General features: G+C 37.9%; 2 protein-coding genes across 10 annotated transcripts in view; one reads left to right on the top strand and one right to left on the bottom strand.

The window, feature by feature from the left end:
• Nucleotides 1-22,733, bottom strand: part of RUBCNL (rubicon like autophagy enhancer) — a 160,930-nt gene that overhangs the window by 9,618 nt on the left and 128,579 nt on the right. For 7 of the 8 annotated variants that reach the window (XM_056794868.1, XM_056794871.1, XM_056794866.1 and 4 more), the window contains 8 exons: nucleotides 16,275-16,946; nucleotides 10,449-10,531; nucleotides 9,344-9,554; nucleotides 8,642-8,743; nucleotides 6,728-6,788; nucleotides 5,435-5,567; nucleotides 3,665-3,810; nucleotides 1,005-1,069 (listed from right to left, as the gene is read on the bottom strand). In XM_056794868.1, coding sequence (XP_056650846.1) covers nucleotides 1,005-1,069; nucleotides 3,665-3,810; nucleotides 5,435-5,567; nucleotides 6,728-6,788; nucleotides 8,642-8,743; nucleotides 9,344-9,554; nucleotides 10,449-10,531; nucleotides 16,275-16,946 — 1,473 coding nt within the window. The remainder of the gene's footprint in view (nucleotides 1-1,004; nucleotides 1,070-3,664; nucleotides 3,811-5,434; nucleotides 5,568-6,727; nucleotides 6,789-8,641; nucleotides 8,744-9,343; nucleotides 9,555-10,448; nucleotides 10,532-16,274; nucleotides 16,947-22,733) is intronic. The other variant, XM_056794872.1, reaches the window with a different exon arrangement.
• Nucleotides 1-22,733, top strand: part of LRRC63 (leucine rich repeat containing 63) — a 195,144-nt gene that overhangs the window by 154,633 nt on the left and 17,778 nt on the right. The window lies entirely within an intron of this gene.

Genomic DNA, 22,733 nt, shown 5'->3' with positions numbered 1-22,733 from the left:
TTCAGGATTAACTGAGTGATGGGTCAGCTAATGTGATCACCTCACTTACTAAGGAGAAATTAGGGTATTGTACTGTCCACCACTACCCTCCCCACCTCCCCCCCACTCCCACCCCTAACCCCCCCCCCACCAGCTGGGTTTTACTCCTGGTTCTGCTGCTTACTATGTGATGCTTGGACAAATGACTTGTCTCTCTCAGTCTCATTTTTCTCATCTATAATAAGAGGAACTTGAACTAGATAATCTCTAAAAATACCTCTCCCTCCCAAAATTCTTTGGTCTATACAGGGATCTTGAATGTCAGAGCAATAACAATTAAATGGTGGTGACATCATATACAAACAAATAAGTACTAGGGGGCTTGGAGGCTATTTGTGCTCATCCTATCATACATACCACAGAGATAGTTCCCTACTAAAAGAGATAACATCACTTAACAGCTAACATTTATATAGTCTTTGTTATGTGCAAAGGGCTTTGCAATTATTGCACTTAGAACTCACAATGCCTTTGGGAAGTAGTGTAATCATCCTCATTTTACAGATGAAGAAACAGAGGCAAAGAGAAGTGAAATGATTTGTCTAGAGTCATGTGCAAGTTAAGTATCTGAGGCTAGATTTGAACTTAGGTCTTCCTGACACTAAGCCCAGTACTCTATCCATTGTGCCACCTAGCTGCCCCCAGACTTAAGGAAGGCATAGCTCTGTTTTTCAGGCCTATTAGGTTTGTTTGTTTGTTTTTACATCCATGAATAATATGGAGAGAAGCAAATGTGAGAGAATCACATCACTAAATTTTTTGTCTACTGTACTTGGAAGTAACAGAGAAAAAAACAGGATTCGTAAGTGAGGGGTAGGAAGAGAACAGGAGAAAAGATTCCCCTTAGAAAATTTCTACTCTTAAAACAATATTTGTTATATAAAAAACGATCTCAGAGAACCTCAACTGTTACTTCTGGCAACTAATTCTGAATTAATCAGTCAGTTATGCTGATCTGAACTTACTCCGTTCTATTGGTGTTCCACAGCCAGCACAGGAAAAGTTTTGGGCGGAGACTACAAAATCCCTCCTGTGACAGAGAATAGAAACAGTTAGATTTGATGAAAATGGAGAGGGATAAAATAAAGGGGACTATTTTCATGGGTTGGGATGATTTTGCTTTTGAAAGAAGAAATAAAGAAGAGATTGGATCTAAGAAAAGGCATTTAGATGATTTTCAAAAACTGCCCTCAATGGTGTATACCTGAACACTAAGGACCAGAGACTTTCCAAAACCACTGTAACTTATCCCAGAAATAAATACCTCATAGGTCACAGAGACCAGAATTTGACAATACTGAAAAAGTTTAACTTTATAAGAAATAATATTACAAAGTATCTAACACCCTAGGGAGAAAGACTGTATAACTCAATTATGAAACTTCTTTAAGGAATTTCTCAAGATACAAAAGACCATACTGAATAAAGGCAGAAGTATAAAATAAGGCTGAGCATTCAGTGACTCACACTAGGGGACCTTATCAACATTATGTGGGCTCACATACACATAAGATATGTGTATGAAATACTTATAGGAAGGTACTCAGTGAGGCAAAAAGCCAGAACTAGCCAACATTCCCAAGGAGGATCATAGTGTTTTATTGCACCATAGCTGACACAGAATCATTCTAATGTAATCTATAGTTCTGGGTATGTTATAAAGCTTATCTAAAGTTAGGGTGCAATTTCTGGTGGAAATGGTCCCCATAAAAAATATGGTGACTTTCCTGACTCAGTTCCCCAACCTTTCCCTTAGGGAAGGTTTACAGTTGAATCCTAGAGACAGTCATTCATTCTTCAAATAAGGTTGACTAATTCCTACCTAAACATTAATTACCTCAGAGACAGAGGAAAAAAAAACAAGACTAGACCCTCCTGAGTCTCTTCACAAAATCTCAAAATTGGAAGAAAGGGCTTCAGAGGCCATCTGAAATGCTGGAAAGAGATTCCCTTTCCAGTATAATTGGCAGGTGGTCATTAAGTCTTTGGTGAAAGACATCCCATGAGGGAGAATGCACTATTTCCAGAAAAAGACCAGGTTCTATTTGCATAACTCTAATTGTGAGGAAGTTTTCCAATATCTTTCAAATCTTCACCCAGTGCTCCTAGTCTGGGGGCCAAACAGAATGTCCATTTTTCTTACACATGAGAGTTCTTCTAATATCTGAACACATTTCTTTTTTAATAGATTTTTATTTTATTTTATTTTTTATCAATTACATGTAATAACAATTTTCCACACGTTTTCCTATGACTGAACTTAGCTCCCTCCCTCCCTTCTCATCCCCCTCTTGGTGCTGGCGATCAATTTGATCTGTGTTATACATGTATTATCATGCAAAACATTTCCATATTGTTCATTTTTGTGAGTAATCTTATAAAACCAAACCCCCAAAACATAAACCCCAAAAAACAATTGAAAATTTGTATGCTTTTATCTGTAGTCTTTTTTTAAAAATGCTTATCTTCTGTCTTACAATCAATACTGTGTATTAGTTCCAAGGCAGAAGAGCAGTAAGGACTAGGTAATGGGGGTTAAGTGACTTGCCCAGGGTCACACAGCTGGGAAGTGTCTGAGACCAGATTTGAACCTAGGACCTCTCATCTCTAGGACTGATTTCATCTGTATTCTGACTCCCAACAATTCTTTCTCTGCAAGTGAATAGCATTCTTTGTCATAAGTCCCTCAGAATTGTCCTGGATCATTGTGTTGCTGTTAATAGCCCAGGCAATCATTCCACAATATTGCTGTTACTGTGTACAATGTTTTCCTAGTTCTGATTATTCCACTCTGCATCAGTTCATGTAGGTCTTTCCAGTTCTTTCTGAAATCATCCTGTTCATCATTCCTTATAGCACAGTCTATTCCATTACCATCATATATTGCAATTTCTGATCACATTTTCTTATTCAGTTTCTTACCCTTCCTAAAAAGTCTTCCCCTTCCCCCCAAGCTATTTGCCCATTCTTTAATCATCCTGGAACAATCTGCCCTGTATATTCTCCGATTTATTGTTTTCATTCCAAAAATGTAGCACTCACAATTAGACACAATCCAAATGTGGTGTGACAACGGTAGATCACAAAAGGAATAGAAGGTGCAAATTTAATACCTCATTTTCATTTTCTCCATATGAATGCTCCAAAACTAAGTAAAGGCTAGTATGGCAGAGGATAATCTTTTGATTTCCAACTGAACAGAAAAATGAAAGTCCCATGATAAAAAAAAAACAAAAAACATCCACACCATGACACAGCATCTGTTGTAAAGAATATAAAATACTACAAATTGATATCATCTGTGGGACATCTTTTCCATCCATGCTGTTCTCCCAGTGAAACAGCTTTTCCATCCATGCTGTCTTCCCAAGGAGCTGTTCCACCTGTACTATCCTCCTGGCCATTTTCAACATTACTTTCTAAATTAATAAATAAATTAATAAATTTCTCTTTTTATTTAAAAAATGGTAGCAACAAGGCATTTCAGCTACATAAATTAAAAAAATTTTAAACACTTCAATGTCTCTTTTCAATACAACTAGTTTCTAAGTATCTCCAACTTGCTAAATATTGATTGGTGACAATACAAGGACAGTAAAGAGGCCAACATTGTAACTCAACTTACTTGAGTGGTGGATGAACATTAAATATTATTTCAAATTTGGGTGGAGCCCATTCTTTACTCCCTCTAATCCTGGACTTAAACTTTATCTCCTCAACTACACCCAAACTGGACTCAAAGTCTTTTCGAAGACTGTCTTCATTAACAGCCTGGAAAACATAGAACAGAGACATTTAATATCAACTTAAATGATAGTTTAGCAGGACATTTAGATTATTTTTTTTAACATTATTTTATTTGGTCATTTTCATACATTGTTTATTGGAAACAGATCATTTTCTTTTCCTCCCCCCCCCCCAACCTCTTCCCCTTCCCTAGCTGACACGCTGGGTATCACATGTGTCCTTGCTCTGAACCCATTTCCTTGTTGGTATTTGCATTAGGGCGCTCATTTAGCGTCTCTCCTCGATCATGTCTCCTCAACCTCTGTAGTCAAGCAGTTGCTTTTTCTCGGTGTTTTTACTCCCTCAGTTTGTCCTCTGCTTGAGGATAGTTTTTTTTTTCTCGTAGATCGCTGCAGGTTGTTCAGGGATATTGTAAAGCCATTACTAGAGAAGTCCATTACGTTCTCTTGTACCACAATGTGTCAGTCTCTGTGTACAATGTTCTCCTGGTTCTGCTCCTCTCACTCTGCATCACTTCCTGGAGGTTGTTCCAGTCTCCATGGAATTCCTCCACTTTATTATTCCTTTTAGCACAATAGTATTCCATCACCAACCTTATACGACAATTTGTTCAACCATTCTCCAATTGAAGGGCATCCCCTCATTTTCCAATTTTTGGCCACCACAAAGAGCGCAGCTATGAATATTCTTGTACAAGTCTTTTTCCTTATTATCTCTTTGGGGTACAAACCCAGCAGTGCTATTGCTGGATCAAAGGGCTTTTATTGCCCTTTGGGCATAGTTCCAAATTGCCCTCTGGAACGGCTGGATTAATTCACAACTCCACCAGCAATGCATTAATGCCTCTACTTTGCCACATCCCCTTCAGCATTCATTACTTTCCTTTGCTGTCATGTTGAACAATCTGCAAGGTGTGAGGTGATACCTCAAAGTTGTTTTGATTTGCATCTCTCTGATTATGAGAGATTTAAAACACTTTTTCATGTGCTTATTAATAGTCTTGATTTCTTTAACTGAAAATTTGTCTATTCATGTCCCTTGCCCATTTTTCAATTGGAGAATGGTGGACATTTAGATTATTAATAAATGTAAGCACACTATAAGTTGGAGTAAAAAATTCAGTATCTTTATCCAAAAGCAAAATATTTTTGTTGAGAAAAAAGGCACTGGTAAACACTAATTAATTAATTAATTGATTTTTAACCCTTACTTTCTGTCTTAGAATCAATACTAAGAATTGGTTCCAAGGTAGAAGAGAGATAAGGCAATTGGATTTGAACTGATTTACCCAGCTAATAAATATCTACAGCCAGATTTGAACTTGGGATCTCCCATCTCTAGAGCCAGCTTTCTATCTAATGAGCTACCTAGCTGCCTCTAGTAAGGATTTATTAAATGGCATCTATGTACCAGGAACCCTACTAGGCTCTGGAGAAGACAAACGTGAACAACCTTAAATATGTTCTAAAGTTCTACCTGATAATTTACCTTCCTTGGCATTTTTAGATGTTTTGTTTTCTTACAAATTGACATTGCCTGAGGAAGTCGTTTTCACTTGTTATACTTTTATAAAAAACCAGAAGTACTCAAGCTAAGATGTTAGAAAACTTTAAAGGAAAAGTCAATTTATTTTGGTCCAGATACTTACTATTGACCTGTCTGCCTGCAGAGAGCCTGCCTGATGAAAGTCAACCTCTGCCAACTTAAAGCTCCTGCAGAAAGTTCGGTACAGCTCCTTAGCTAACAGTTCAGCTGAGTTGAAACCTGGTTCATCAATGGATCTGAAAAATCAGATAAATCAAGATTCAAACTATATTGATTTGCTAGGTACAGTCAGATAAGATAACTTTATAATTAAGATAATCAGATAAGATACAGAGTCAGTTGGGATTTTAGTGATTATCTTGTATATCCTGTCTCATTTTTCAGATGTGGTGTGAGATTTAAAATAGTGAAGCCCTTAAACTGTAGTGATTTAAAATGGTTTTCAAGTACTTTCATTGTTTAGCAAGGAGTTTTCTCCCCTAAAGCAGTCCCAAGTAGGGATGGGGTAGAGATCCTCCCATAGCAAGGAGTTTTCACATTCAAGTAGAGTTCTCACTATCTGGTAGGGAATTATTTCAAGTAGGGAATTGGAGGATTCCTCAATGTGGAGTAAAATTTTTAACATTCATAAGTCTGTGAAATTTTAAGGTTTACAATGGAAACTAAGGCTCCGAATGGTTAAGTGACTTGCTCAAAGTCAATTGTTGAGTCATTTTGGTCGTGTCTGACTCTATGTTATCCCATTTGGTATTTTCTTGGCAGAGATATTGGAATGGTTTGCCATTTCCTTCTCAAGTTCATTTTATAGATGAGGAAACTGAGGCAAACAAGGTTGAGAGTGATTTGCCCTTGACACACAGATAATAAGTATCTGAGTTTAAATTTGAATTCAAGTCTTCCTAACTCTAGGTCTAACACACTCTACTACACCACCTAGTTGCCCACATCCAAAGTCATAGAAGAGATAAATGGCAGTTGTCTCTGGGTTTGAACTCATGTCTTCTGATTCCCAATTCAACACTCTTTTCACCATCCTATACTGCCTTTCTACTCTGCTCTACTCCCAGGTATACTGGCTTCCTTCCAATTCTTCGTCTTTCCTTGTCATCCCTCCTATGCTTGTCAAGGAAGCAGAAGTTTTTTCTTTTTAATTGTTTTAAGCCAAGGCAACTTGCTAGAATGTCTTCTAGCTTAACTTTACCAAAGCTGCTATTTACCATGCAATTTCATCATTTCCCAAATCAGAAAGCATTTACTCGGGGTACTTGGCCTATGGCAGAATCCGTACTGTTCCACCTAGCAGAACACAGCTCATGCTTTTCAAGGCTGAAAATTCAGGTTTCCCTTTGCAATGAAAACCTCAGCAATGAACAATGACCCTTAGGCAAGGGAGTACCTTTTGTTGAAGTCATGTAAACATCTACAAGTTTCTGTGATTTTGTCAAAATCTTCCAGCTCTTTGGGAAAACAAGAAAAAGAAACAAGAGAGTCATTCAATCATAGACCACATTAAAGAGTAGTCAAAATAACTTCCTCAGACTTCACCTTGGGGGTTGAGGATCCTTGGCCAAAGAAGCCAAATCATTCTATATATCTGAATTTGGGGTCTTTAAATTCCTCTTCTCACAAAAGCCAAAGCTGGCTCCTAGGACATCAGTTTAAAAAACAACTCTACAAAGATAGTCATGTTAGTTCCTGGGAGAGATCTATATCTATCTGTGTGTATGTATGTGCATGTGGAATGTCCATATGGATAAGGATATATGGATAGATGCTAGAGAAATTATATGTGTGCATATGAATATATGAACACATAAAAGTACATATATGTATATACATATGTAGACATGTGACATATACAAATATATACGTGCATATGCATAGTGGGACTGTGAATTAGTCCAACTATTCTGGAAAACAATTTGGAATAATGCTAAGAAAGTGACTAAAATGCCCATATCCCCTGACCCAACATTAGGTGTATATGCCCAAGGAGGCCACTGGTGAAAAGAAAGGCTCCATGTTGACTGAAATACTTAAAAGCAACCCTTTTTTGTGGTATCAAAAAACTGGAAACAAGTAGATGCCCATCATTTAAGGAATGGCTGAATAAATTATGGCACATGAATGTAATGAAATAATATTGTGCTGTTATAAATAATGGAATGATGAATATAGAGGAAGCATGAAAAAACTTACATGAACTTATGCAAAGTGAAGCAAGCAGAAAGATTGGGGAAAATATACAGTGCCTAAAACAATATAAGTGGAAATAACCACCACAAAACAAGGAATATTTTGAAATGGAATGGAATGAAAAGGAATGAAATGAAAAGGAATATTGTGAAATGATGAGCAAGATTGATCTCAAAGAAAAGTTATGAGAAGACACCCTGCCCCCTGCTCCTCTATAGTGGTCTTGGTCCATGGATGTGGGATACTGCATATCATATCTGATTTTTTCAGTGTTGTTTGATATTTTACTATTTTTTTCTTATTCTTACTTTTAAAAAAATGTTCTTTGTTATAATGGATGGCTCTCTGAGAGGGGGTAGAGGGAAGAAGAGAGAACTCAATGTGATATTAAAGCAAAGAATATCAATAAAATCTATTTTTAAGAAAGAAATTATAATAACCAAGATTGGCCTCCAAAGAAGAGAAATGAAAATACACTTTATTTCCTTCTTTGCAGATGATGGGCATTATGGGTATGGAACATGACACAAAATATCAGATTTAACTGATATGGTGATTAGATGTTTTAAGTTCTGGAGTGAGGGAGAAATTTCTCTTTTTTAAAACATTGTTATAAGGGATAGTCTCTCTGGGAGAGAGAGGGAGAATGGATATAATGGGAAATATCACTGATGTAAAAACAACAGATATACACAACAATTTAATAAAAGTTTTTTAATCTACAACTGAAATTATATTGTTGTGATACCAGACATAAAAGGAAATACCAATGAATAAAGTAAGTTTATTTCTCCTACACTGATCACTATAATGAATATTTACTTTCTCAATGTTCTTCTAGCACAGGTACAAATAATATCCATGGAAACAAAGTATCAGGGTCTTAGATTAATATAAATTTTAGGGCTGGAAAAGGCCTTAAGGGATCATCTAATCTAATCCTCTCAAATTACAGATGAGAAAATTGAAGTAGAGAAGCAAATTGCTCTATCCAAGATCATATAGTCAGGACAAATGGCCCCAGGTCTCTTCTCAAACATATTGGACTGTGTTGTTCCCTGTACCCTCCTCATCCATGGACAACCAGCATGACATATGAGTTTTCAGATCTTACCTACAATGATAAAATCATCAGAGTCACATTCACAGAACTCCTTCAGACTGTTTGGATGAATCGGTATTTCAGTTGTTGGGTTAACTTGTAATACAGAACAACCTAGAAAGGGAGAGGGAGAATGAGAGAGAGAAAGAGAGACAGAGACAGACAGACAGAGAGAGAATGAGTGAGAGAGAGAGAGAGAGAGAGAGAGAGAGAGAGATGTTTTACTAAGCTTTATGGGGGGAAGAGAAAACTCTCTTGACAAAACACTGTCTGGTACATAAATGCTTGTTGATTAATAGCTTCTAAAGAAGGCAGGAGATAAATCCTTGAGGAGCAACTATGTTTACAGGATTGATGGAAGAAAAGGAGTCATTGGTGACAGAGAAATAATAGGAGAATTATAGCAGCCAAAGGAGAAGAAAATTTCAAGAAAGAGGGTGTAGTCAAAAGTATGAAAAGCTGAAGTAAAAAATGAGGAATGACAAAAAAGTCATTGTGTTGAAAGATTGGATCGTTCCTGGTAACTTTCAAAAGAATAGTTTCAGTACATTGATATAGACAAAAGCCGGCTGTAAGGATTTAAAAAGCAAATGAGTGATTTAAAAAAAAAAAAGCATGTGTGGTCTGCTTTTCTGAGAAATTTTATACCATGGGTTTAAAAATACATTGCTGGAAAAACGAGTCATCAAGGACTCCCACAGTCTGCCAACTTGCCTTCGTAGCCACTGTCAGATGAAGTGGCAGATGAAGATTTTTGCTTTCCAGGCACATAAAAGCCCCTATCAAAGTCAGCTTGATCACTTCCAAGGGAGCCACTCATTTCTATTCCTTCCCAGGTCTCTCCTTGCTGCTGATTCAGGAGGTTGTATTTCATTGTCTCCACTGCAGATATGAGCATATCTGCAACATAAAAGTGTGCATTCTCCTGTAGAAAAGCACACAAGAGTTTAAATATTCATGGTATGGTCACACATAACAATTGAAGGAGAGATAATCTCAACACATTCCAAGCAGGCATATTAAATAAGGGGAAGATAAATGAATATAACTCTAGGCTTTATCAAATAAGTTTGTTACCACAGTCCTGCTCTGATGCCACATCCAGGCAGAGCCAATCCTAAGATGTCAAAAGCTGTGCCAACGAAGGCCAAGGTCTGCAGAGGCTTTGAGCATAGTCCCATGGAGGGGGGGGACTCTATTATCTGAGCCCAGGCTACTTAAAATTTGCAAAGTTCATCAGAGATTTGAATGGATTATGTCTGGGTATTGGTGATGGTTGTTTTTTGTGGCACTGGGGGTGAAGGTGGGAAGTTCAGAAGAACAAATAAATTCATGAAAAGTATCTACTATAGCATGGATAAGATAGGCATCTATAGGAAAAGATGGAGTAGAGGGCAGTTAGCTGGCTCAGTGGTTTAAGAGCCAGGCCCAGAGATGGGAGGACCTGGGTTCAAATGTGACCTCAGACACTTCTGAGTTGTGTGAGCCTGAGTAAGTCACTTAGCCTTCATTGCCTAGCCCTTATCACTCTTTTGCCTTGGAACCAATACATGTTATTGATTCCAAGACAGAAGGTGAGGGTTTAAAAAAAAAGATGAAATCAATGAACTTCAAAACAGTCAATTATTCAACTGAATCAATATTTCACTGACCATGGAGTTTAAAAACACAGTGCTTAGGAACTTGGTGATTGGAAATATCTGACCCAAAATGCATTTCTAGAACTCAAATCTTATATAAAAGGGCATCAGCTTAAAACATGGTAGTAAAGTCCAATGAAATTTAGAACCATGTTTAACAAATGAAAGATTTAGCTCACCTTTTCTACATCAGCAGGAAGCATCAGTGTCTCTGATGAGAAGCTATGCTGAGGAGGAGCTTTTTTGCTGGTTGGGACAGTATCTGCCAACATAAAGTTAGAAACAGTCACATTTTGGGTGGAATGGTTTAAAGATATTGTTTAAGTTAGCCTGATTTGGAATTGGTCTTGTAATTTGCAATCTTTTGAAATCAGCCAACATATGTTGGACAGTATATGCAATATTCTAAAGGCATAGTCCCTCACCTCTGCAAAGAGGGAAAGGAAATGCATTTTCTCAACTCTGCTCCTGGGCCAAACTTAGTAGAAAATCCATTTAGTGATCTCAATATATAGTCTCTCCATCTGAAAAGGAAGCATCGATAGCTTCTCCCAAAGCAACTTCTCTCCCTGACCTACAGCGTGAAAAACTAGAGAAAATGCATTCTGTTGACTTGCCATTTTCTATAAGCTAAAACTATTCTGTTGCTGAAATTAAAAGCTTTAGGAATGAAAATTACAATTATGAGTAAGGTCAGTGGCCACAAATATAACACAGTGTTTTATTTCTATCATGTGATTTCCCAAGCTGGGCTGTGCTTAAGTAAGCATTTTAAGCTCCTCAAGAAGAGTTTTATGATTTTCACATGAGAATCATTTTAACTTGGGGGCCCACGGCCGGAAAGAGGAGATTAGAGAACAGGAGCCAGGTGGTTCATGAAGGCAGCATTCACTCAATGTGGGCCAAATAATGCCTGCCCTCCCTTCATTACATTGCAATTGCAGAGATACAGAAGAGATACTGAAATGATTAAACTCAGGTCTATCATTATTAAGGGAACAAAAGTTGGATATTTTGTAGCTTCTCATGGTTTTTCCAATAGAAATATAGTTCTCTAAGCACAGTAATACATATCCCAGTTGCTAGGGACAAGAATTATTCCTCTTGTCTCCCTCCCCCCCATCTTTACAACTATCATGTGGCATGTGTCCTCAAATCTCCAGAAGGCAAAAATGAAAACAGAACGTTCACAAGGCTGGTCCATATGAAGTACAATCCTGGAGAAGGATTTACAGTATGGCAGAAAGGGCTCAAGGAGATTATTTTAAAACATTTGCAGAGGAGCTAGCTAAGATAGGAATTTAAGGAAGGCCATTAGACCTTTGTTGGACAGAGAAGGCTCTAGCATCTATTTCCTGACAAATTTCTCAGCTGAATGAAAAGTGAGCTCCAAATTGATTTTAAAATCACACAATGATATTTGAGATCATCCTTTCACTGGAACAGGAGTGAACCTTAGAAGTCTCCTAGTAGGTGTTAAGAGCCAGTATTCAAATTTGAAGCCAGGTTCAGCACTACTTGTACTCCATTGCAAGTTTTATAAGCTAGGCAGACAGAATGAAAGAATTCCTTCCATTTCCTTATATATTAGTTGGGGAGGAAGTCTCCTGTCTTCCTTTCCTTCTCTTCTTTGTACTGTGATAGGTTTACATTCTTGTTAGTGTTCAATCATCATCTGGTAACTATCAAAGTTCAAAATTACTCTTCAATAATGAAAAAGGTCAAGGTAAATAAGAAAAGAGTTAATATATAGTATCAGGAAGCTGTTAGTCATGAATCAACCACTTTTACCTATCCTACTGGCTGCTTCCTCTTTTTTACATATCAAATACTGTACATATCTTTATACACCAGTCTGGAGTAAGAGCTAAGATCACATGTCCCAAATAGAGCAAATAAGTCTCATTCATCATGGTGCAGGAAATTTTCTAGCTTCCCTGTTTTAGGTTTTAAAATTGCTTTAAGGGGACGGCTGCTCAGTGGATTGAGAGCCAGGCCCAGAGACAGGAGGCCCTAGGTTCAAATTTGGCCTCAGACACTTGCTAGCTGTGTGACCCTGGGCAAGTCACTTAACCACTTAACTTAACACTCTTCTGCCTTGGAATCCATACCCAGTATGGATTCCAAGACAGAAGGTAAGAGTTAAAAAAAAAAAAAGAATTGCTTTTAAGTTATATACAAAGAATTGACTATTTGAAGTGTTCCCTATGAATGAAGGCTCTCAGATCAGACTCTAAAATAATGAGACTGTTGGTTTTTTTTAAGCCAAAGGGAGTCAGTGATAAAAAGAAAGTTCCCATATATACTGAAATAATTATAACAATACTTTTGTGATAACCAAATAACTAAATACAAAAAGTAGATGCTCATGGATTGGAGAATTGGCTAAGCAAATTATTGGGCAGCTAGGTGGACCAGTGGATAGAGGACCAGGCCTGGAGTCATGAAGACCTGAGTTCAAATCCAGCTTCAGACCCTTAATAGCTGTGTGACCCTGGGACAATCACTTAATTCTTTTTGCTTTAGCTCCTCATCTGTAAAAAGGAGTTGGAGGAGGAAAATGCAAACCATTTCAATATCTTTGCCAAGAGAACCCCAAAGGGGGTCACAGAGAACTGAAAAATGACTGTATAACAACAAAAAACCAAATTATATATGAATATACTACTACTCTATTATAATGTAATAGTATTCTGTAAGAAATAATAAATAGGATGAATTTGGAGAGGCATCAAATGACATATGAATTGATGAGTGAAGTAAGTAGAACCAAGAAAACAATATACACCATGACTACAACAATGTAAAAAAGAAAGCAAACAGAAAACAACTGCAAGTAACTGTTGCAAAATTACAAAGAATAAGCATGGTCCCAGAAGAGATACAAGACACCTCCTCTAGTTCTTCATAGAGGGTTCTGGGAGTGGGTGAAAGTGATGATGGGAGGTGGAATGGTCCAAAGGTGTGGAACATTATGAATATTGCCAATTTTGTGTGTGTATTAACTGGTTTTGTTGACTTTTTTCCCTTGTTTTTTCCCTTTAAAAAAAACTTTGTTATGTGAATCTTTGGGAGGGGGAGGGACATAGGAGAAAGAATGTAAAAATAAAATATATCATTTGAAATGTATTTCTTAAAAGCATGAGTGCTATCCCTTTCAAAATTAAAAATGATGGTAATAAAAGGCAGTTCTCTTAGCTTTGCACATCACTTAAGAGTTGTCAAAGCATTTCATAAATAGTCACCCAGAGAGCTGATTCAGTTATTCCAATAATACCTATATTAGAAACTCTGCTTAAAACATACATAACTCCTCCTTTGGAAACAGCTCAAAGCCCTTGGTGGTGACACTGAACAAAGCCAATCTGGGGTCAACAATAAGTTTTGATTTTAAAGAAATAAAGCAAATTCTCTCAAATGACCAATAAATCAGATCCAAAGGCAGTTCTAAAAGAAGGAACTGGAGCAATTGGAGCATCATTAGAATAAGTGGAAAGCTTTCCTAGAGAATCCTTTGAAGGACAATGTTCACCTAGGCTCAAGAGTTCTGAAGCATTTTTGTTTTTTAAAAAAATCTATTTAATTTTTAAAATGTATTAAATTTAATTAATTTAACATATCTCATCTATAGATTGCGAAATTAGGAATACATAAATACATATGCACATGTGTAAATATCTCGGTGAATATGTTATTCTCCTCCCTCTCCCCAAAAGAACATGAATCTGAAAGAACAAAGATGGCTTCACATCTGTCTTTATATCTGTAGAAGAGTGCCAGGAAATGTTTGTTGAATTGAACTGAATTCTCACACCTGGGTCATCATCTACCTTTTACCATCCAGAAGTTTTCTGGTAGAAAATTATTCTGCTCCTCTTTCACAAATAAATCTAACTAGATGTTATGCTCCTTGAGGACATGTCACATGTTTTATACTTTTTTCTTTTTAAACTCCACAGTACCCAGTATAGTGCTGCTAGATATTAGAGGCTGAAAGGCAACATGGTGGGGGCAGTGAAATGGCTCAGTTGATAAAGAGCCAGATCTAGAGATGGGAGGTCCTGGGTTCAAATTTGACCCCAGACACTTCCTTGCTGTGTGATCACAGGCAAATTACTTAAACCCCATTGCCTAGCCCTTACTGCTATTCTGCCTTGGAACCAATACACAGTATTGATTCTAAGACAGAAGGTAAGGCTTTCTTTCTTTCTTTCTTTCTTTTTTTTAAAGAAAGGCAATATGGCATAGGGAACTGAATGCTGAATGCAAGTTTGAATCTAGCCTCTGATATTTCGTAGCTATGGAGCCATGAACAAGATACTTAAGTTTTTTTCAGTTTCTTCATCAGTAAAATGGGAAGAATAATACTTGTTAACTTATCTCACAGGATTGTTAAAAGGCTCAAATTAGATCATGTATCTAAAGGCTTTGCAAACTTTAAGGTACCAAAAAAGCCCCATCTGTGAAATATAAACATATACATGTATCATTTAGCCACGGGGTACAAATAATATATGTGAACATACACACATATATGGAACCATCAGATTTAAATACACACACATATCTATAGGGAATGCATATGTGTATGTGTGTGTATACACACTTATGCTATTAAAGCTTAAAACTGCACTAAGCCTTTTGGGACACTGTGTGTGGTATGTTTGTTTCCTCTTTTTCTTTATACCAAACCTCTGATTTCGTCAGTACAGGGAAGCTCCAAATAAGGAATTTCCTCTCCTACTGCAGATGAGTAAAAAAATTTTTCTAAACCCTTGCCTTTCATCTTGGATTCCATATTATGTATTGGTTCCAAGGTAGAAGAACAGTAAGGGCTAGGTAATCAGGGTTAAGGGACTTGTCCAAGGTCACACAGCTACGAAATGTCTGAGACTAGATTTGATCCTGTCTCTAGGCCTGGCTCTCAATCCTCTCTAAAATGTATAATTTTGGATCAGGGTTCTTAACCTAGGGTCCATGAATTTTGTGATATTTTGTTAACTACATTTCAATAGGAATAATTACCTTTATAATTTTAGTTTATTCATATAAAGACATTGTTCTGAGAAGGGGATCTCCTGCAGGCTTCAGGAAAGGGGTCCATGATACAAAAATGGTTAGAAAACTGGGGCACCAAGAAATGGCTTCTCTAGAGTCACAGAGGCAATGCCAGAGGCTGGTCTCAAACCTAGAGGCCAGCTCTCTATCTATTAGCCTCTCAAATATTATTATTCAATAAATCTCTTTCTTACTCTTGGTTGTTTGCATGCGTATTCTCAACACCCAGAATAGTGCATGGCACATAGAAGATACTTGTTGACTGACTGACTCTGGGTGTTTTAATGATGAATAAGTTGAAAGGATATTCCCTAACCACAAAAATCAGTGATTTTTCATAGGACAAAAAGGGAGAGATTTTTACTTTCACTGGCTATCCAACTGGAGTAAGAATCAAAAAGTTGCTAAATGAGCAAAGAATTTATTTTTTAGTCAAAAGAGAAAACTATCCCTCTTAATCTCCTGCTGTGAAATCCCCATTGTAATTACAATGTAATCATTTTATATTTATTCTGTATATAATTGTATGTAAGCTCCTTAAGAGTAGGGAATTTCAGGTGTTTTTCTTTCTTTATCCCCTACACCTTAGAACAATGTCTGGCACACAGTAGGTGCTTAATAATCTGTTATTATAAACAGCAAGTCAAGAGCTGATATGGCTCAATGGATGGAATGTTGGGTCTGGAATCAGGAAGACCTGAATTCAAATCCCACCTTAGATATTTACTAGCTGTGGGACTTTCAGCAAGTCGATTAACCTATGTTTGCCTTAATCTACTAGAGAAGAAAATGGTAAATCACTCCAGTATCTTTACCAAGAAAATCCCACGGTTCCACATGGTTAGGACGAGACAGACACAAATGAACAATATGAACAACAAAAGCCAAGATTTAAAAGTTAACAAAGGAAATGATTCACAGGAACAGATGTGATTAGCCACCAATACCTTCTTCAGGAGGGGTCATCGGCTTGAGGGGCTTGTGAGAAGCACTGCTGTCCACAGGAAACAGGGAGGAGGTTAGAACCTTAGACTGTGTTAAAATGGCGGGTGGTAGCTTCTCTGGAAGCATAACATGCTGTTCTGATAAAGCTAGAGACAAGTGTTTATCTGTTTCTTCTGAACAAGCGAGGGAGCTGCCTTCTGTAGCAATATTATCTCCCAACAGTAGGGTTTCTGTGAGGGAGTCACCAGGAGAAATAGGCGAATATCCCAAAGGAAAGGGACTGAGATTCGTTTGGGGATGGATCTTCTTGTTCTCACATATGGGCACAGGGGTGGATGAATCCAGCAACTGGAGTGGTTCCTCTGCAGAACATTGTGGGTTAATCCAGGCAGCCTTATGCCTTGTGGCTCTAATATCAACGTGGCTAACAGGAAGATCAGTGTTAGATTGGCCAAGTCCCTCTTCTGTGTCTTCGTCACTACTCTCCTCCCAGGATTCCATAGCAGGCTCCTGCCATCCAGCAGCTTGCGACATCGCTTTTCTAAGACTCAAGGGTGGTTTCCATGCAGGCAAGTTAAAAAAAGACAGAAAGATTTCTTTGATGGCTGCCATGCCATTTGGTTGAGATCTGGAACTCTCCTTGTGTCTATCCATTACTGGCCTGGAGAGTTCATCTGTAGAAAGAGACGTTGGGTTTCTCAGATTTATTATAATAGGTAAACATCAAATACATTTAAAATGTCCTTTTAAAAAGCATCTACTCCTGGGGCAGCCAGGAGCCTCAGTGGATTGAGAGCTATCAACATGGAATCTAGGAATTCCAAACTTGTTACCTAGTGACCAGACCAGAGATGGAAGGTCCTGGGTTCAGATTTGACCTCAGACACTGGGCTGTGTGACCCTAAGCAAATCACTTAACCCTCATTGCCTAGCTCTTCTTACTCCAAGGTTATGCCTTGGAACCAATACACAGTATTGATTCTAAGACAGTGAGATTTTTTTTTAAAAGCACCTATTCCAAAACTAGAATTTTTACCTTAAAATGGGAGATTATTCTTGTTTGTTTTATATACCCTGCACCTAACACATAGTAGGCATACAGTAGGTGCTTAACAAATATTTGTTAATTAATTCCTTGATTTATAAGCCTGAATACATACTCCACTGTGTAATGAAAAGCAACCAAGTTTTGTAATCAAAGGTCATTTCTACTACTTATCATCTATGTGACCTTAGACAAATCACTTAACTTTATTGAGTTTCCTTTTTTTTTTTAATCTTTAAGTGAAGGGACAATTAAAGTGATTTTATCTAGGTCTAATCCTATGGTAATCAAGGTAACTGACAAACAATTTAGTTTCTATGGCAAAAGGCAGGTGAAAGGCTAGAAACAAAAAAAAACTACACCTACATAGTGAAAAATCCTTAGCCCTACCCTCATCTCTAGTTACTAATCTTGACAGCCCATCCCAATCCTTTTTATTTAAAATTTTTCCATGGTTATATGATTTTTGTTGCCTCCTTCCCCTCTTCCCTTCTTCCCTCTGGGAGTTGTTAAGCAATTCCACTTGATTATACATCTATTATCATTCAAATCCTGTTTCCATATTATTCACTTTTGTAATACAGTAATCTTTTAAAACCAAAACCCCAAATCACGTACCCATATAAACAAGTGATAAAGCATATGTTTTTCTCCTGTGTTTCTGCTCCCACAGTTCTTTCTCAGGATGTGGAAAGCATTCTTTGTCATAAGTCCCTCAAAATTGTGCTGGATCATTGCATTGCTTTTAGCAGCAAAATCAAATACATTTGATCATCCCACAATGCATCCCAATCCTTTCAAATCCCACCACAAGAAAACACAAATCATGACCCAGGGTTCAGTACCTTTAACACACTTTGGACCCATACCAAGACCTTTGCTCTATTCACTGAAGAAAATAGACCTAAGACAGAGTCATAAGCCTATACCTCCCATTTCCTTATCAGTAAAAGGGGGCCAAGACTAACTCATACAATTTCAGTTTCCCAAGAAGTCAATCACTTAAAAAATAATAATCTTTACCTTCTGTCTTGGAATTGATACGAGGTATCACCTCTAAGGCGGAAGAGTAGTATGACTAGACAACTGGGGTTAAGTGACTTGCCTAGAGTCACACAGCTAGGAAATGTCTAAGGTCAAATTTGAACTCAGGGCCCTTTTGTCTTCTGGCTGGGCTCTCTATCCACTGAGCCAACTAGCTGCTCCATTAAGATCAAATTTTAAAGAGTCTGGTTAGACATAGATATTGCTATGTTATATCCGAATTATGTTTCAAAATGTTATGATGTAAGAGAATTGTGCTCATTTTTTGTTGTTGTTTAAATAACAGAGGTGTTGTGAGAAAAAAGGACAAGAAATTAGAGTTAGAGTACAATCTGGATTTAAGTTCCAATTCTGGGCTATGCGACCATCAATACCTATGAAACTCAGTTTCTTTATCTGTAAAATAGATAATAATCTCTGTCTCTACCTCATGGGGTTGTCATTAGAAACATCCTTTGTAAACTTCATAGTGAAATAGAATCTTAAAATAGTACAACAATATTGGGCAACTAGATGGCCCAGTGGATAAAATGCCAGACCCGGAGTCAGGAAGGTTTGAGTTCAGAATCTATTCCAGACACTTACTAGAGATTTATCCCTGGGCAAGTCATTTAAGCCTGTTTAACTGTTTCCTCATCTGTAAAATAAGCTGCAAAGAGAAATGACAAACTACTCCAGTAATTCTGCCAAGAAAACCCTGAATGGGGTTATAACATGACCGAGAAACAACTGAACAGCAATGAAATTGGGTCTTGTGCTTATGACAAACGACTTTAATGTCAGTTGCTTTCAAGGAATCAAAAGATTCTAAACTAGAAGGGCTTTTAGTCTAATCCCCTCACTTTACAGATAAGGAAACTGAGGCCAAATGAGGAGAAGCAACTTGTCTCAAATCATACTTGCTACAGATGGAGCAGAGTTGGAATTTGACTCTAGATCTTTTGCTTTGTTCATCCTATATTCTCTTTATAAACAACCAAAATATTAAGTAAGGAATAGTATAATATAATGAGAAAGGAACTCTGGATTTTGAGGAAAAAGATCTCAGCTAAAATTTCTTCTCTGTTATTTTGCACAAGACTCTTCACCTCTCTCGGGCTGAGTTTCCATATATATATACGTGTATATATATATGTATATATATATATATATATATATATAATAAGGGGGGTTGGATTTGATGACCACTGAAGTCTTTTCCAGCTCTAAATCGACTAGCCTACACAGGCAGGAGAGTAGAATTCCAAGGAGGGGGTTTCATGGGCTCAACAGTAGTAGCCTTTAAATGACTTTATTCTTTCAGCAATAACAATTTCCAATGAAATGTGATATTATTAATAATATGTAGCCTTTGTTTTCCTCTTAGTAATTTTAGGCAGTGAGCATTTTAAAGTCGCTTTTCTTTTTCCCTTTGGTAAAAAGAATTGTCTGATTGTAGAATTAAAAGGGATCTTGTAAATCATCTGGTCCAACTTATATCTCAATAAAAATTCCCTCTCCAAAACAGCAATTCTGGGTTCTGGGTGCTCTGACCCATGTTTGTAATGGCTGTCCTATCCTCACTCCTTGTTTTGTTGATAGGCTCCTGTTACTGGGACAAGAACATCAATAAGATCCTCATCATTGTAATCTAATGTCAGTTCTTAATCATGGAAAGCCTGGGCCAGGAATAGGATAGCACAATGGAGAATAGTTCAGAAAAGAAAAGACTTGGGATGGAAGCTGTTTCAAGAAATCATTAACAAGAGGAGGCGAGGCAGCACAGTGGATAGAGAGGGAGCCAGGCCTGGAGTTAGAAGGTCCTAGGTTCAAATCTTACCTCAGACACTTCTAACTAGATGACCCAGGAGAAGTCACTTCACCCCAAGTGCCTAGCCTTTGCCATTCCTCTGTCTTAGAATTGATACTCAGAAGATTAAGGTTTTTTTTAAAAAAGAAAGAAAAAGAAAAGGCTAACAAGAATGATGGTGTAGGTATCAATGGACCCAAATGTTATTATATAGTGTCCTTTCTGTGCTAAAATTCATTCTCTCTATGTCTACAAAGCTGTGTTCACATGGCTTTTCAGCATGAATGTGGAAGAAGCCCCGCTGCGAGAGAGAGCTAACATTCAGTGTATTTTTGTGGTTCAGTCTTTTCAGTCGTGTTCAACTCTTAATGACCCCATTTGGGGTTTTCTTGACAAAGACATTGGAGAGGTTTGCCATTTCCTTCTCGAAATCATCTTATAGGTGAGGAAACTGAGGCAAACAATAGATTAAATGGCACATCCAGGGTCACATAGCGATTACGTGCCTGAGCCCAGATTTGATCTCAGGAAGATGAGTCCGCCCAACTCTAGGTCCAGCACTCTATCCACTTCACCCTTGTGGCCTCAGTCAGTGCATAACAGCATTCATTTAAATGAATTTACTTATAGGGTAGAGGGCATTTTCCTCATCACCATATCCAAGATTATAACTAAGTTCAAGTTGACAATGTTTCTATTGCTTAAATAACAAATAAAGTCGCCTTAACCCAGAGAGAATGATTCCAGAAGTCCTGCTTCTAATTATAACCTAACACCACATCCAAATACACAGAAATAAGAACAAAAACTATAGAAAAGAATTCTTCCTGCTTCCAGACAATTCCACTCTGAGTCAGTCTGCTTTCAAGTGAACTTCGCCTTCATCAGCAGACCAACTTATTCAGGATCCAAAAGATTATCAAACCAAGATGAGCACTAAAGTACATACAGGCAAAAACCAAAAACCAAAGCAAACCCCAAACCCTTGAGCTTGCCCTTCCTAGACTGGTCAGGGCCATTTCACCTATTGCCCAGCGCTGAGATGATTCCTATTAGTGGAATGAAGTAGTGAGGCTCTGATCAAGCAAAGCAGTCATCTCCAACCTCAAATAGATGCACTCAGTAGCCCCTGGATGCTGGTAGCCATCAGTGCCAGCAGAGAGAATGTTTTAAGGGGAAAGTGTGCTCTCACAAGCCTGCTTTTACTTCTTAAATTGGCTCCAGTTAACCTTTGTGGGCCCCAGTTTCCACATCTGTAACATGGAAGAATTGTACACATAACCTCCAAAGTCCTTTTCAGCTCTAACGAACTTTAAGTACTACCCATAGCAATGAGCAAAACTCATTGTGAATCTGCTTGGAAAATTGTGGTTTGGGTTTTTTTTTTTTCTGCTAGTCAGACTTCTCTAACCTGCTTTCAGGGACTTTCTTGAAGCTCTTCCTCCTTTCTATTAGTCTGTCCTGAAAGACATAATAACACCAGCTGAATACCAGTCCTACTGGTGCTTATTGTTGTTATTCAGTCTTCTCAGTCTTTTTGGCCTCTTGGTGACCCCATTTGGGGTTTTCTTGGCAAAGGTACTAAAGATGTTTACCATTTCCTTCTCCGGTTCATTTTCTAGATGAGGAAACTGAGGCAAACAGGGTTAAGAGACTTGCCCAGGGTCATACATCTAGTAAATATTTGAGGTCAAATTTGAACTGGGGTCTTCCTGATTCAAACCTCAGTGCTTTATCCACTGCACCACCTAGCTGCCCTTGAAGGAATCTTAGAGGCCATCCAATCCAAGACCTTCATTTTATGGATGAGAAAACTGAAGCAGAGAGACATGGAGCAATTTGTCCAGTCACATAGAGTAGAGGTCTGGCAGAAAACTCTAAGATTATACATTGCCTATCTTCATTATAAGAGGAGATTACTTTTTTGGAAGCCCCCTATATTAATAAAATCACAGGTAAGGTCTTCAAGTACAAATCTGTATTAGCTATTAGTTGAAAAGAACAGATTTTTAGCCAATACTATTTACTAAGACCATCTACTAAGACAGAGGAAGGTGTCAGAGGAAGGATACAGGTATACTGATAAAACCACTAACTCTGGATGTAAAGGCATGACCAGTTTTATCAGAGCTAATAGGAAATAGGGCTCAGTCTCCCAGAGTGCTCAGCAAGGACTGGCTATATCACAGGTTTTTTGTTTTTTTTAATCCTGAACCTTCTGCCTTAGAACCAAGATTGGTTCTAAGGCAGAAGAGTGGTAAGGGCTAAGTGGTAAGTGGGGGTCAAGTGACTTGCCCAGGGTCACATAGCTAGGAAGTGTCTGAATCCAGATTTGAACCCAGGACCTCCTGTCTCTGGGCCTGACTCTCAATCCACTGAGCCACCCAGCTGCCCCCTATATCAAAGTTTTTAAGGGAATAGAAAAGATAGAATCCTCAGTGGTATCAGAGGTCACAACCTAAAAAGCCCATTGAATACAATGAATTGGTTAGGACCACCACCATTTGGGGGAAAAAACCAAGTCAGATTCTTCCCTTTTCCAAATTGTCCCTCAGTGTTGGTGTCCACTTGGTGTAGCTTCTT

Source organism: Monodelphis domestica, chromosome 4 (genome assembly GCF_027887165.1).
Source record: "Monodelphis domestica isolate mMonDom1 chromosome 4, mMonDom1.pri, whole genome shotgun sequence".
Classification (NCBI taxonomy): domain Eukaryota; kingdom Metazoa; phylum Chordata; class Mammalia; order Didelphimorphia; family Didelphidae; genus Monodelphis; species Monodelphis domestica.
This window is presented reverse-complemented; position numbering and strand designations above follow the sequence as displayed.